General features: G+C 36.7%; 2 protein-coding genes across 2 annotated transcripts; one reads left to right on the forward strand and one right to left on the reverse strand.

The window, feature by feature from the left end:
• Nucleotides 1-1,142: 1,142 nt before the first annotated feature.
• Nucleotides 1,143-4,580, reverse strand: LOC123523257 (uncharacterized). The gene is made up of 2 exons (XM_053518195.1): nt 4,309-4,580; nt 1,143-1,314 (listed from the first exon to the last, which is right to left on the reverse strand). The coding sequence occupies exons 1-2, from the start codon at nt 4,518-4,520 to the stop codon at nt 1,143-1,145; spliced, it is 384 nt and encodes a 127-aa protein (XP_053374170.1). The 5' UTR covers nt 4,521-4,580.
• A 3,403-nt stretch (nt 4,581-7,983) lies between these two features.
• Nucleotides 7,984-12,992, forward strand: LOC128546824 (uncharacterized). Its single transcript, XM_053518196.1, has 5 exons — nt 7,984-8,106; nt 9,764-9,866; nt 10,168-10,288; nt 10,663-10,718; nt 12,955-12,992. The coding sequence occupies exons 1-5, from the start codon at nt 7,984-7,986 to the stop codon at nt 12,990-12,992; spliced, it is 441 nt and encodes a 146-aa protein (XP_053374171.1).
• Nucleotides 12,993-13,450: the final 458 nt, after the last annotated feature.

Genomic DNA, 13,450 nt, shown 5'->3' on the forward strand with positions numbered 1-13,450 from the left:
TCTACGATAAATCACACTTGGGAACTTATCATTTCGATTCTAACACCATTCTAGCATCAACAGTGTTAGAAAAAACTTCGGAATTATGGCCTTGAATTACGAAAGGCAGCCTTTTTACTATTGTCGGCTCTCTGTGTCGAACAATTTTTCAAGATATTCACCAACTTTAACAAATTGTGTTTGTCAGTAAGTCCTAGGCCAAGATCAATAACTAGCCAAATCGGCAAGAAACTTTGGAATTATGGCCTTTGAATACCTGGAAGGCAGTCTTTTTACTCTTGTCCGTGCTCTAGGTTGAACATTTCTAATCTGATCTTCATCAAACTTGAACAAAATGTTTTTGACCATAACTCCTAGGCCAAGATCGATAACTAGCCATATCGCCTGAGGCACTTTAGAATTATGGCCCATGCGTTACCCAAAAACAGCCTTTTTACTCTGACTCACTAATTAGATGATAAGACAGTTGTGGGAGACATGCGTTGATTTTTTTCGAACAGCCTTTTTACTCTGACTCACTAATTAGATGATAAGACAGTTGTGGGAGACATGCGCTGTTTTTTTTTTCGAAAAAGCAACGCTAGATTTTTGTTATTTACATTTACGTATGCAATATTGAAATGTCATAGCCTCTCATGAACTTACAAATTTTCATAGTGGGTCTAATTTTCCATAGCTGCATTGGTTTGCTTACATTTCTTAATTTTATGCATTTGTCTAGATAAGACTGTTTTGAATCAGTAGAGTCAACTAACTTGAAAATTAAAAGTTTAGAAAACATTGTAAATGTGTTGTTGCGTTTTCCTTTTAAAAATGTATTCAACACTGTGAACATAGAGAGTTTATTGAGGTACTCACTGGTACTGTTTCGCCAATTACGCCATGCAGGATGAAATTTGATAAAGCATATTACAAATGTGTCCGAGTTATATTGAAAACTAGGTCACTAGGTAAAATAAAAGAAAATGCTTGTTACACTCAAGAGCTACGTGATTTGGTTCAGTCTTTATGAAAATTTGAATATTCTCATGAATTCAATATACTAGGTAAATTGTGTTTATACTGATATGGTGTGATACTCAGGAGAGCGACCTAGGGCCATCTTTGCCCTCTTGCTTATTCATTTTATGCATTGTAAAGACTTATTTATTCACCTTATCTTCCCAATCCTCCAACATGGGAGGGGGTCCACCACCTGTTGTTGCTGCCATCTGCCTCCTCCTCCTTTCTTTCTTTTTAACATCTGTCTTGATATCCGACAGTTTTTTCTTGCACTCTTCCATTGTTCTTATGCAAGTTCCTTGTGCATTGACACTGAAAGCATGATTTAGTTTTATATAGCGCGCTCAATTTTAACAGATAAAAGTTGTTATGAATAAAAACGGCAATATATAGATACAGTTGAACATGTTTGTAAACACTACACGCGGGGCCTCCGTGGCCGAATGGTTAAGGTCGCTGACTTCAAATCACTTGCCCCTCGTCGATGTCGGTTTGAGCCTCACTCGAGGCGTTGAATTCTCCATGTGAGGAAGCCATCCAGCTGGCTTACGGAAGGTCGGTGGTTCTACCAATGTGCCCGCTCGTGATGAAATAATGCACAGGGGTGGGAGCACCTGGGGTCTTCCTCTACCATTAAAGCTGGAAAGTCGCCATATGACCTATTATTGTGTCGGTGCGACGTAAGTCCAATAAAAAAAAATAAAATAAACACTGCACGCGGAAACAGCAAACGTTTGTCTTTGTTTATAGGTGTTCATTCTTAGTAGGTTAAATATGATAATATTCTTAAGGGAGATAAATAAAAATGATGGTCTTTGCAGACAGGTTTTGTAATAGTGATCATTATTCTCATGGCCTGGGTCTGGGTCCATGGTTTAAGGGATACAGTCATTGATCTGTAATCTCTAAAACCCTCACTGATAAAGGATTGCAGGTTTGAGCCCCGCTAACGACCACTATAAATTCCGTGAGAAAGATGCAAGTTGCTTAGAACCTGATAATAAGCGTATTATACAGTTATATAGAGGATATTACACGAGTGTCTTCTCATATTGAATTTATTAAACGAGTCCTATAAAAGTAAAATCCGAGGCACTGAAGAGCAATTTATCAATTTTATTCAACGAGTTAAATAAACTCAATGTGTACATTCGCAAATGTAATATTCTTTTTATCACATGATAGCTTTTTCCAGTAGAAAAATAACAAAAAAACTGTCAAAGCTTTATTACACTAATATTTATCAATATTAGCTCTTATGCAGGCTTTTCTTTCATCATTCTGGCTTAATTATAAATCTGTATCATTCCTGTTCTTTACCGTCTTGTATTATAAGGAACATGTAATTATATGCGATCATTGAAAAAAGAAGCTATTGCCGAATAATACAACTTTAGCCACTCTAGACATACACTGTCGGTGTAATATTTCTCCTTAATCATTGAATACATTATTGTTTTCTTCGCTCGTGCGGCTGGAGTAATCCAATGGGACCGCCGTGTCCGTGTGGTTAAGAGCGTTGGCTTCAAATCACTTGCCCCTCTTCAAATTGGGTTCGACACTCACTCAGGGCGTTGAATTCTCGACGTGAGGTAGCAATCCGGATGGTCGGTGGTTCTACCTAGATGCCCGCTCGTGATGAAACAATGCACGGAGGGGCACGGGGGTCTTCCGCAACCATCAAAGCTGGAAAGTCGTTAATTATGTCAGTTCGGCGTTAAACCCAACATCATAATCATTTGGAGCCGAAAACAAAAACAAATTGGAGCCGGATTTATATCATCATGTTACCTTAATAGTTACCGTAACATATATATTTGAGCCGTGTCATAAGAAAATCAACATAGTGGGTTTGCGACCAGCATGGATCCAGACAAGCCTACACATCCGCGCAGTCTAGTCAGAATCCATGCTGCTCGCTAACGGTTTCTTAAATTGCAGTAGGCTTTAAAAGCGAACAGCAGGGATCCTGACCAGACTGCGCAGATGCTGGTCGCAAACCCACTATGTTGATTTTCTCATGGCGCGGCTCATTTCATGTTTTTTTAAGTACATGTATACTGATGTAGAGATAGTTAACACAAGTCACATGCCAATTATGATACTTCTATGAACACCGGACAAAATGGTAATTAACAATCGATCTCCGTGGATTTCATCAAAAGACTGTGCAAGATACAGTAGATCTAATTAGCATGTGTTCGTTCAGTCCGGAAGAAAACAATAGACACGTAACACTTGCCACGGTTAGGCCTACGGACATACACCCTGTGAAATTTAAAAGCATAATCCAGACTACAACTTCGACAGGAATGTACTATATAAAGCAAGCATTGTTTCAAAAAGTAAAATATGAAGTGTAATGAAATTCTCCGTCAGTACTGCTGATTGTGTATATACTAGGTAGTGTTCCTTTGTGCACCTCGTATAATTTTGCAAACTGTACTACAGTATGGCCATAGTACTCTTACGTCATTTCTATCATACGTCACAAATTTCTGTCGGAGAAAAAAAATTCTATTGCATGCACATCCGGGACGCGATATGGTGGATATTGTTTACTGAAAACTGATGATTGTTAAAGAAACTGGATATGTGGCGGACTTGAAATACATCTGTAAGGATGCTAAAATACAGGCTATCTTTGAACCATGCGCTTTGAAATGGTGTTAAATTGAACAAATCACCGTTTCAAGTGCATGGTGCGATTGGTGCCTCAATGTCATCGATGCTTGAAAGAGCTTGTTGATTTACAACTTAGTAATCGAGTAGGCCTATTGCTAGGCCTGTAGAGCTACTGAAAACCTGGAAGAACTTTTGAGTTATTACAGCTTTAATAGGTAAAATGTAAGTCAGTTTAGATCTACATTTTTAAGTTACATGGCCATTGTTTGTTTGTTGTTGTTTTTCAGATCAGATCTATCTAGTACAAAATTACTGTCCACTCGTGCATTCGCATGTAAACTAGATCTAAATGAGTTCTGAATTGTTCCCGATAAAATTCACAGGAAATTTCCAGTAGCTCTATTAGTCTACTTCAAATTTAGAGAGCAAACTCAAATGGCGTAAAGAAATTACAATGAGAGACTGCCGTTGAAAGTAGATTCTTCTATAAATTAGCCATGTTATAATACAGTATGCGAATCTGCTGGAAGCACATTTCCAGAAACACTTTTCACCCAGCTTTAAGGAGAATTTTAATGGACCATATTTACGCACCAACACAGTATCGTTTATAATACTGGAATTTTAACCAGAGAATAAATAAGCGACATGAAGATGCAAGAAAAAGGCATAGAGATTCACCTGTCCTCAATTTCTCGCCAGCATCTCTCTTTGTCGACGGCGCGCAATTTCGGACCAAGGCGGCCGTCGACAATACTTGCTCTTTCAAAATATGCCGACTTTAGAGCCTCTCCCTCTGCTCTGGTCCAGTTTTCCTTCCTCTTTTTTAATGGAACGTCAGCCATCATTCGTGCAGACGATTCGGTGATAGTTTTGCGGGAAAATCGCGTCATTTCAATAAACGTAAAAATACCTTCAACTGAAGAGTTACGCACATTTTATGCGCACGTACGTTGTATAAGTTACGAACGTTTTAGTAAAACTCCACGTTATTGCGTAAAAATATTTCCGGAAACTTTTTCTCTAAAACGTAGGATTTTACTAAAAAGTACGTAACTTATACAACGTACGTGCGCATAAAATGTGCGTAACTCTTCAGTTGAAGGTATTTTTACGTTTATTGAAATGACGCGATTTTCCCGCAAAACTATCACCGAATCGTCTGCACGAATGATGGCTGACGTTCCATTAAAAAGAGGAAGGAAAACTGGACCAGAGCAGAGGGAGAGGCTCTAAAGTCGGCATATTTTGAAAGAGCAAGTATTGTCGACGGCCGCCTTGGCCCGAAATTGCGCGCCGTCGACAAAGAGAGATGCTGGCGAGAAATTGAGGACAGGTGAATCTCTATGCCTTTTTCTTGCATCTTCATGTCGCTTATTTATTTCTGGTTAAAATTCCAGTATTATAAACGATACTGTGTTGGTGCGTAAATATGGTCCATTAAAATTCTCCTTAAAGCTGGGTGGAAAAAGTGTTTCTGGAAATGTGCTTCCAGCAGATTCGCATAACTGTATTATAACAGGGCTAATTTATAGAAAAATCTACTTTCAACGGCAGTCTCTCTTGTAATTTCTTTACGCCTTTTGAGTTTGCTCTCTAAAATTTGAGTAGACTAATAGAGCTACTGGAAATTTCCTGTGAATTTTCGGGAACAATTCAGAACTCATTTAGATCTAGTTTACATGCGAATGCACGAGTGGACATAATTTTGTACTAGATAGATCTGATCTGAAAAACAACAAAAAACCAACAATGGCCATGTAACTTAAAAGGGTAATCTAAACTGACTTACATTTTACCTATTAAAGCTGTAATAACTCAAAAGTTTTTCCCAGGTTTTCAGTTACTCTACAGGCCTAGCAATAGGCCTACTCGATTACTAAGTTGTAAATCAACAAGCTCTTTCAAGCATCGATGACATTGAGCACCAATCGCACCATGCACTGAAACGGTGATTTGTTAAATTTAACACCATTTCAAAGCGAGGTTCAAAGATAGCCTGTATTTTAGCATCTTACAGATGTATTTAAAGTCCGCCACATATCCAGTTTTTTTTAACAATCATCAGTTTCAGTAAACAATATCCAACTTTCGCGTCCCGGATGTGCATGCAATAGATTTTTTTTCTCCGACAGAAATTTGTGACGTATGATAGAAATGACGTAAGAGTACTATGGCCATACTGTAGTACAGTTTGCAAATTATACGAGGTGCACAAAGGAACACTACCTAGTATATACACAATCAGCAGTACTGACGGAGAATTTCATTACACTTCATATTTTTACTTTTTGAAACAATGCTTGCTTTATATAGTACATTCCTGTCGAATTTTGTAGTCTGGATTATGCTTTTAAATTTCACAGGGTGTATGTCCGTAGGCCTAACCGGGGCAAGTTTAACGTGTCTATTGTTTTTTTCCGGACTGAACGAACACATGCTAATTAGATTACCTGTATCTTGCACAGTCTTTGATGAATCCACGGAGATCGATTGTTAATTACCATTTTTTCCGGTTTTTTCATAGAAGTATCATAATTGGCATGTGACTTGTGTTAACTATCTCTACATCAGAAATACATGTACTTAAAAAAACATGAATGAGCCCGCCATGAGAAAATCAACATAGTGGGTTTGCGCCCAGCATCTGCGCAGTCTGGTCAGGATCCCGCTGTTCGCTTTTAAAGCCTACTGCAATTTAAGAAACCGTTAGCGAGCAGCATGGATTCTGACTAGACTGCGCGGATGTGTAGGCTGGTCTGGATCCATGCTGGTCGCAAACCCACTATGTTGATTTTCTTATGACACGGCTCAAATATATATGTTACGGTAACTATTAAGGTAACATGATGATATAAACCCGGCTCCAATTTGTTTTTGTTTTCGGCTCCAAATGATTATGATGTTGGGTTTAACCCCGAACTGACTTAAATTAACGACTTTCCAGCTTTGATGGTTGCGGAAGACCCCCGTGCCCCCCCGTGCATTTTTTTCATCACGAGCGGGCATCTAGGTAGAACCACCGACCATCCGGATTGCAAACCTCACGTCGAGAATTCAACGCCCTGAGTGATGTCGAACCCAATTTGAAGAGGGAAAGTGATTTGAAGCCAACGCTCTTAACCACACGGACACGGCGGTCCCATTGGATTACTCCAGCCGCACGAGCGAAGAAAACAAAAATGTATTCAATGATTAAGGAGAAATTATTACCCCGACAGTGTATGTCTAGAGTGGCTAAATTTGGGTATTATTCGCAATAGCTTCTTTTTTCAATGACGCATATAATTACATGTTCCTTATAATACAAGACGGTAAAGAACAGGAATGATACAGATTTATAATTAAGCCAGAATGATGAAAGAAAAGCCTGCATAAGAGCTAAAATTGATAAATATTAGTGTAATAAAGCTTTGACAGTTTTTTTGTTATTTTTCTACTGGAAAAAGCTATCATGTGATAAAAAGAATATTACATTTGCGAATGTACACATTGAGTTTATTTAACTCGTTAATAAAATTGATAAATTGCTCTTCAGTGCCTCGGTTTTTATTTTATAGGACTCGTTTTAAAAAATTCAATATGAGAAGACACTCGGTAATATCCTCTATATAACTGTATAATACGCTTATTATCAGGTTCTAAGCAACTTGCATCTTTCTCACGGAATTTATAGTGGTCGTTAGCGGGGCTCAAACCTGCAATCCTTTATCAGTGAGGGTTTTAGAGATTACAGATCAATGACGTACCCCTTTTAAACCATGGACCCAGACCCGGGGCCATGAGAATAATGATCACTTTTACAAACCTGTCTGCAAAGACCATCATTTTTATTTATCTCCCTTAAGAATATTATCATATTTAACCTACTAAGAATGAACACCTATAAACAAAGACAAACGTTTGCTGTTCCGCGTGCAGTGTTTTTTTTATTTTTTTTTATTGGACTTACGTCGCACCGACACAATAATAGGTCATATGGCGACTTTCCAGCTTTAAGGGAAAGAGGAAGACCCAGGTGCCCCCCACCCCTGTGCATTATTTCATCACGAGCGGGCACATTGGTAGAACCACCGACCTTCCCGTAACCCAGCTGGATGGCTTCCTCACATGGAGAATTCAACGCCTCGAGTGAGGCTCAAACCGACATCGACGAGGGGCAAGTGATTTGAAGTCAGCGACCTTAACCATTCGGCCACGGAGAGCCCCGCGTGTAGTGTTTTACAAACATGTTCAACTGTATCTATATATTGCCGTTTTTATTCATAAAAACTTTTATCTGTTAAAAATTGAGCGCGCTATATAAAACTAAATCATGCTTTCAGGTTCAATGCACAAGGAACTTGCATAAGAACAATGAAGAGTGCAAGAAAAAACTGTCGGATATCAAGACAGATGTTAAAAGAAAGAAAGGAGGGGAGGCAGATGGCAGCAACAACAGTGGTGGACCCCCCCATGTTGGAGGATTGGGAAGATAAGGTGAATAAATAAGTCTTTACAATGCATAAAATGAATTAGCAAGAGGGCAAAGAGGGCCCCTAGTCGCTCTCCTGAGTATCACACCTTATCAGTATAAACACAATTTACCTAGTATATTAAATTCATGAGAATATTCAAATTTTCATAAGACTGAACCAAATCACTAGCTCTTGAGTGTAACAAGCATTTTCTTTTATTTACCTAGTGACCTAGTTTTCAATATACTCGGACACATTTGTAATATACTTTATCAAATTTCATCCTGCATGGCGTAATTGCGAAACAGTACCAGTGAGTACCTCAATAGACTCTCTATGTTCACGTGTTGAATACATTTTTAAAAGGAAAACGCAAACAACACATTTACAATGTTTTCTAAACTTTTAATTTTCAAGTTAGTTGACTCTATGATTCAAAACAGTCTTATCTAGACAAATGCATAAAATTAAGAAATGTAAGCAAACCAATTTGCAGCTATGGAAAATTAGACCCACTATGAAAATTTGTAAGTCATGAGAGGCTATGACATTTCAATATTGCATACGTAAATGTAAATAACAAAAATCAAAGCGTTGCTTTTTCGAAAAAAAAAACAGCGCATGTCTCCCACAACTGTCTTATCATCTAATTAGTGAGTCAGAGTAAAAAGGCTGTTCGAAAAAAATCAACGCATGTCTCCCACAACTGTCTTATCATTAATTAGTGAGTCAGAGTAAAAAAGGCTGTTTTTGGGTAACGCATGGGCCATAATTCTAAGTGCCTCAGGCGATATGGCATTTTATCGATCTTGGCCTAGGAGTTAGGGTCAAAAACTTTTTGTTAAAGTTGATAAAGATCAATTAGAAATGTTCAACCTAGAGCACGGACAAGAGTAAAAAGACTGCCTTCCAGGTATTCAAAGGCCATAATTCCAAAGTTTCTTGCCGATTTGGCTAGTTATTGATCCTGGCCTAGGACTTACTGACAAACACAATTTGTTAAAGTTTGGTGAATATCTGATGAAAATTGTTCGACACAGAGAGCCGACAATAGTAAAAAGGCTGCCTTTCGGTAATTCAAGGGCCATAATTCCGAAGTGCCTAGACCTATTTGGCTAGCTATCAAACTTGACCAAGGACTTATAGACAAACACATTTCATTCAAGTTTGTTTAAGACTGGATGAGAAATGTTCGACGTGGAGTACAGACAAGCTTTGTGACAGACAGACACACAGACAGGAGTAAATCAATATGTCTCCCACACCATTCTGGGGTGGGAGACACAATATTATATTACAACCACTTCGTTTATATACCACAAACTGATAAGTGTACATAACAAACAGAATCGTCCACAAAACAATTTATGTTAAATTTGCATGTTAAAGGATCGCAACTATATAAATCTGGTATAATAATAATAATAACTACCAGTATATCACAAGTCTACATTTATAACTAATAAACTCAAGCACATCAGAGTTCAGAATCAAATTCAAACACACTGGAATGGGGCAGCTATGGCGTGCCATAGATTCATAATAGTCAGTCTAGTAGTTTTATGCACCCTGACTGAAAATGAAAAATTGGCCAATATAATTGTTATTTAGGATAACTGGGAAAGGCTAATTAGGCTTTCTTGTTTTAAAAATTTAATATTATACTATACATATTGTAGATGGTTCAGATAGTTGGAGAATCTGCAATTGGAGGGTTTTGTGGAGTGGACACTTTCAAACTAAGCAGTGGGATCAATTCCAGTACTAAACCTGTTAACTCTGGTGAGTACCTTTTATTGCAGCTTTGGCAGAGCTGTTTTTTTTTTTTCAATTATTAAAGGCCTAAAATGTACAATTTTAAATATTGTAAGTAAAAACATCCTAGGTCAACAATGTCAATGCTAAGACAATGAAATGTGATCTTTCTCTCTTACATATATTCAGATAAAATATAATACAAGACATCAAATTCTCTGTGTTGTTAGTGTTAAGAAAATTATTTTTCTACCTATTATGCAGGTTTATTGAAAATGAAAAAAAATGTATTTTATTACATAGTATGGAATCCATTATTCCTTTCCAGCCACTAGTGTGTTGCCAACGTCAGAATACAGAGCATACAACCCACCAATACAAGACTTGTTGGAAGCAGACTACCCACCAGTACAAAATGTCTTTGAAGCAGACTGCCCGCAAACACTAACGTAAATTGTGTTGCCATATAAAAGTAGTGTGTAACTTTCTTATGGAAAAACTGCTCTTGTAGAAACTTGGTAGTTGGCCTTTGAACAATGCCTTGTACCAAATATCTAAGTTCAGAGTCTAGTAATTCAGACAAAAAGATTTTAAAACTTTTTTCTTATTATCAAAAGTAAATGTAAACATTTCACCCTCCCCTAACCCCGATACTAAGTTCCACCATGGCGACAAAATGCCAACACTCATGATAGAATACAACTAAACAAAGTTTCAGACACATACATTGGGAGTTCTTTAATGAATGTTTTAATTAATGAAAATTATACAGGTCATACATAAAGGACTTTGTGTATTAATGTTCAATGAAATTTAATTCCAGAAATCAAGTGGAGATCAGTTTACAACCAGTGGTTGACAGAAGCCACAGTGGCAGAGGTGAGTCTATCAGATACACATTAAACTTGAGTAGTCTTTAAGACCCAGTTTCAAATTTTACCTAAAATTCCTCAAGACAAACATTCAGACTTTAGATTTTTAGCTCGTCTATTCGAAGAATAAGTAGAACTATCCTACTCACCACGGCGTCGGCGTCACGCCTTGGTTAAGTTTTTCGTACCAGTCCACATTATGACAAAGTCTTTAGAGATAAAGCTTTGAAACTTTCAACACTTGTTTTGCCTAAACCATGTCCATTTAATGGGCAAGAACATAACCCCATCAAGGATTATGGCTGAATATGGCCCTTTTGACTGAAAATCATGGTTAAGGGTTTTCGTACCCAGTTCATATTTTGATAAAGTCTTTTGAGATAAACTTGAAATTTTTCAACATTTGTTTTACCTTTACCATGTCCAGTTATGGGCAAGAGAACATAACTCCACCAAGGATTTTGGCTGAATTATGGCCCCTTTCGACTTAGAAATCTTGGTTATGTTTTTCGTATCAGTCCAGATTTTGACAAAGTCTTTTGAGATAAAGCTTTGAAACTTGCAATACTTGTTTTCCATCACAATGTCCAGTTATAGGCAAGAGAACATAACTCCATCAAGGATTTTGGCTGAATTATGGCCCCTTTTGACTTAGAAATCTTGGTTAAGTTTTTCGTACCAGTTCATAGTTTGTATAAAGTGTTTGACATATGGCTTTGAAAGTTTTATCACTTGTTCAGTATTATAGTCTCAATCTGTAGGTAAGAGTACATAACTCTGTCATCTACTTTGGCTGAATTATGGTCCTTTTTGGACTTGAAAATTGGTTTTGTTTTCGTACAAGTCCATGTTTTGTCAAAATTATTTGACATATGGCTTTTAAGCTTTGAACACTTGTTTATCATCATGATTTCCATCTGTAGGAAAGAGTACATAATTCTCACAACTATATTGGCTGAATTATTTCCCTTTATGGACTTGGAATTTACTTAAATTTTCAATACCATCCCATATTTTGTTTAAACTGTTTGAAACTTTGAACACTTCATAACCATCATGGTCACACATTGCCATTCAGTGCAAGACTTATCGAAATCCACAAATAAAGAAACATGGTTTGTCTAATCTATTTTTTTCTTTTGTCTGATAATCTGTTGTAATATTTTGACCCCATTCTTCAATCAATGCTTCGAATAGTCAAGCGCGATGTCATCCGACAGCTCTTGTTATGATTTACTAGTAATAATTTTGATACACAAATATTCTGACAAATTTAATGATAATAGGATAAGAATTATCCAGTGGGTGAAATATAGCAATCTCTGTCTATCAATGGCCTGTAACTCTAGACCCATAGATCTGATTTGCTTGTAATCAAACTTAGCAAAAAAATTTAAAGGTTTCATACATATGTTGTATGAATATTATTAAGATTGGAAAAACATATGAAAGTACTATTGTGTACATGGGAAATGAAATAAATCAATGTTTACCTATCGGGGCCCCATTAACTCTTAAAAAAATGGTCTGATATAGATTATTACCGAACTTGGGGCTGAGATTTTGGGTGGCCTAAATATGTTGTTGAATACTGTGAAATGTGGACGAGATGATGTATGAATGCGGACATAAATGTTAACTAACTCTGGGCAAAGGACAGATGTCCTACCATTATATAATCATCTAAAGATACAATAAAATGCAGTGAACAACTGCTGAATTTTAAAAGGGAATTGTTATAATTTAATTTTAAAGGTTTTCATACAGTGCATTTACTGATGATGATTTGAGGTCTGTAATGCAAGAGCAGAATTAGACTGCTGTCACAAATTTTGGAGCAACAGAAGAAAACCCAAATGATCTGTTAATGCCCCCAAAGACATTAAAGAACTGAAAGATGGTTCTTTGTTTTCCTATGTGATTAATAATGAACTCCATTTCAAATATTGTGAACTGTGATATTTTTATTCAAAAAAATTAATTTTAGTTATAAAAGCATTTTTGCTGTATATTACTAGATCTTTATTAAATATTATATCTAAATGTCACTGTCTTTATGAGTCATAATATATGTACTAACTTCAAGGTTTTTTTTGAAACTTCATGTATTTCATTGTTCAAGAAAATTAAAGGATTAATTTCCTCAAAAATAACATTATTTAGGGCAGATAACTCTTTAAATACCGATGACCTATGACTTTTATTGCATACTGAAATAAAAAATTTACCAATCTCATATACAGGAATTCTAGCATATGCCTTTATGAAAATACTTGCTTAAGATACCATCATTTTTTAATCGAAACAGCAATATGCTTCCATTATTTCTTTTGTATATTTAATCTTATTTCTATGAAGCATTTTCATTACAAGAAACGCGGCAATGCCACGAAACCAGGTTTTCAACACTTTTCATAAGAATAAAAAAGTATACTGAATCACAGTGCACCACTTTAAAGCACAACCCTAACCCTAACCCTAAACCCTAACCCTAACCTAACCCTAACCCTATTTTTAGTAACAATGACCTTGACCTTGACCCCAGAAACCCAAAATCAATCCCAAGCACAACTTTATATAAGTTTTTCTATACACCAAGTTTCATCATGATAGCCATTCCTAAGTTAAGTTACTGACCGGAAACCCTTTTTCTATTTTAAGTAACAGTGACCTTGACCTTGACCCCAGAAACCTAAAATTAATCCAAGCCTTTGTCTTGATATAAGCTACATACATACC

This window comes from Mercenaria mercenaria, chromosome 11, assembly GCF_021730395.1.
Source record: "Mercenaria mercenaria strain notata chromosome 11, MADL_Memer_1, whole genome shotgun sequence".
In the NCBI taxonomy this organism is placed as follows: Eukaryota; Metazoa; Mollusca; class Bivalvia; order Venerida; family Veneridae; genus Mercenaria; species Mercenaria mercenaria.

Coding starts and splice junctions, on each gene's coding strand:
- LOC123523257 (XM_053518195.1), bottom strand. CDS start 4,520: ATGACGCGATTTTCCCGCAAAACTATCACCGAATCGTCTGCACGAATG. Junction 1,315..4,308: donor TGGCGAGAAATTGAGGACAG/GTGAATCTCTAT, acceptor TCATGCTTTCAG/TGTCAATGCACAAGGAACTT.
- LOC128546824 (XM_053518196.1), top strand. CDS start 7,984: ATGAAGAGTGCAAGAAAAAACTGTCGGATATCAAGACAGATGTTAAAA. Junction 9,867..10,167: donor TACTAAACCTGTTAACTCTG/GTGAGTACCTTT, acceptor ATTCCTTTCCAG/CCACTAGTGTGTTGCCAACG. Junction 10,719..12,954: donor CAGAAGCCACAGTGGCAGAG/GTGAGTCTATCA, acceptor TCTCATATACAG/GAATTCTAGCATATGCCTTT.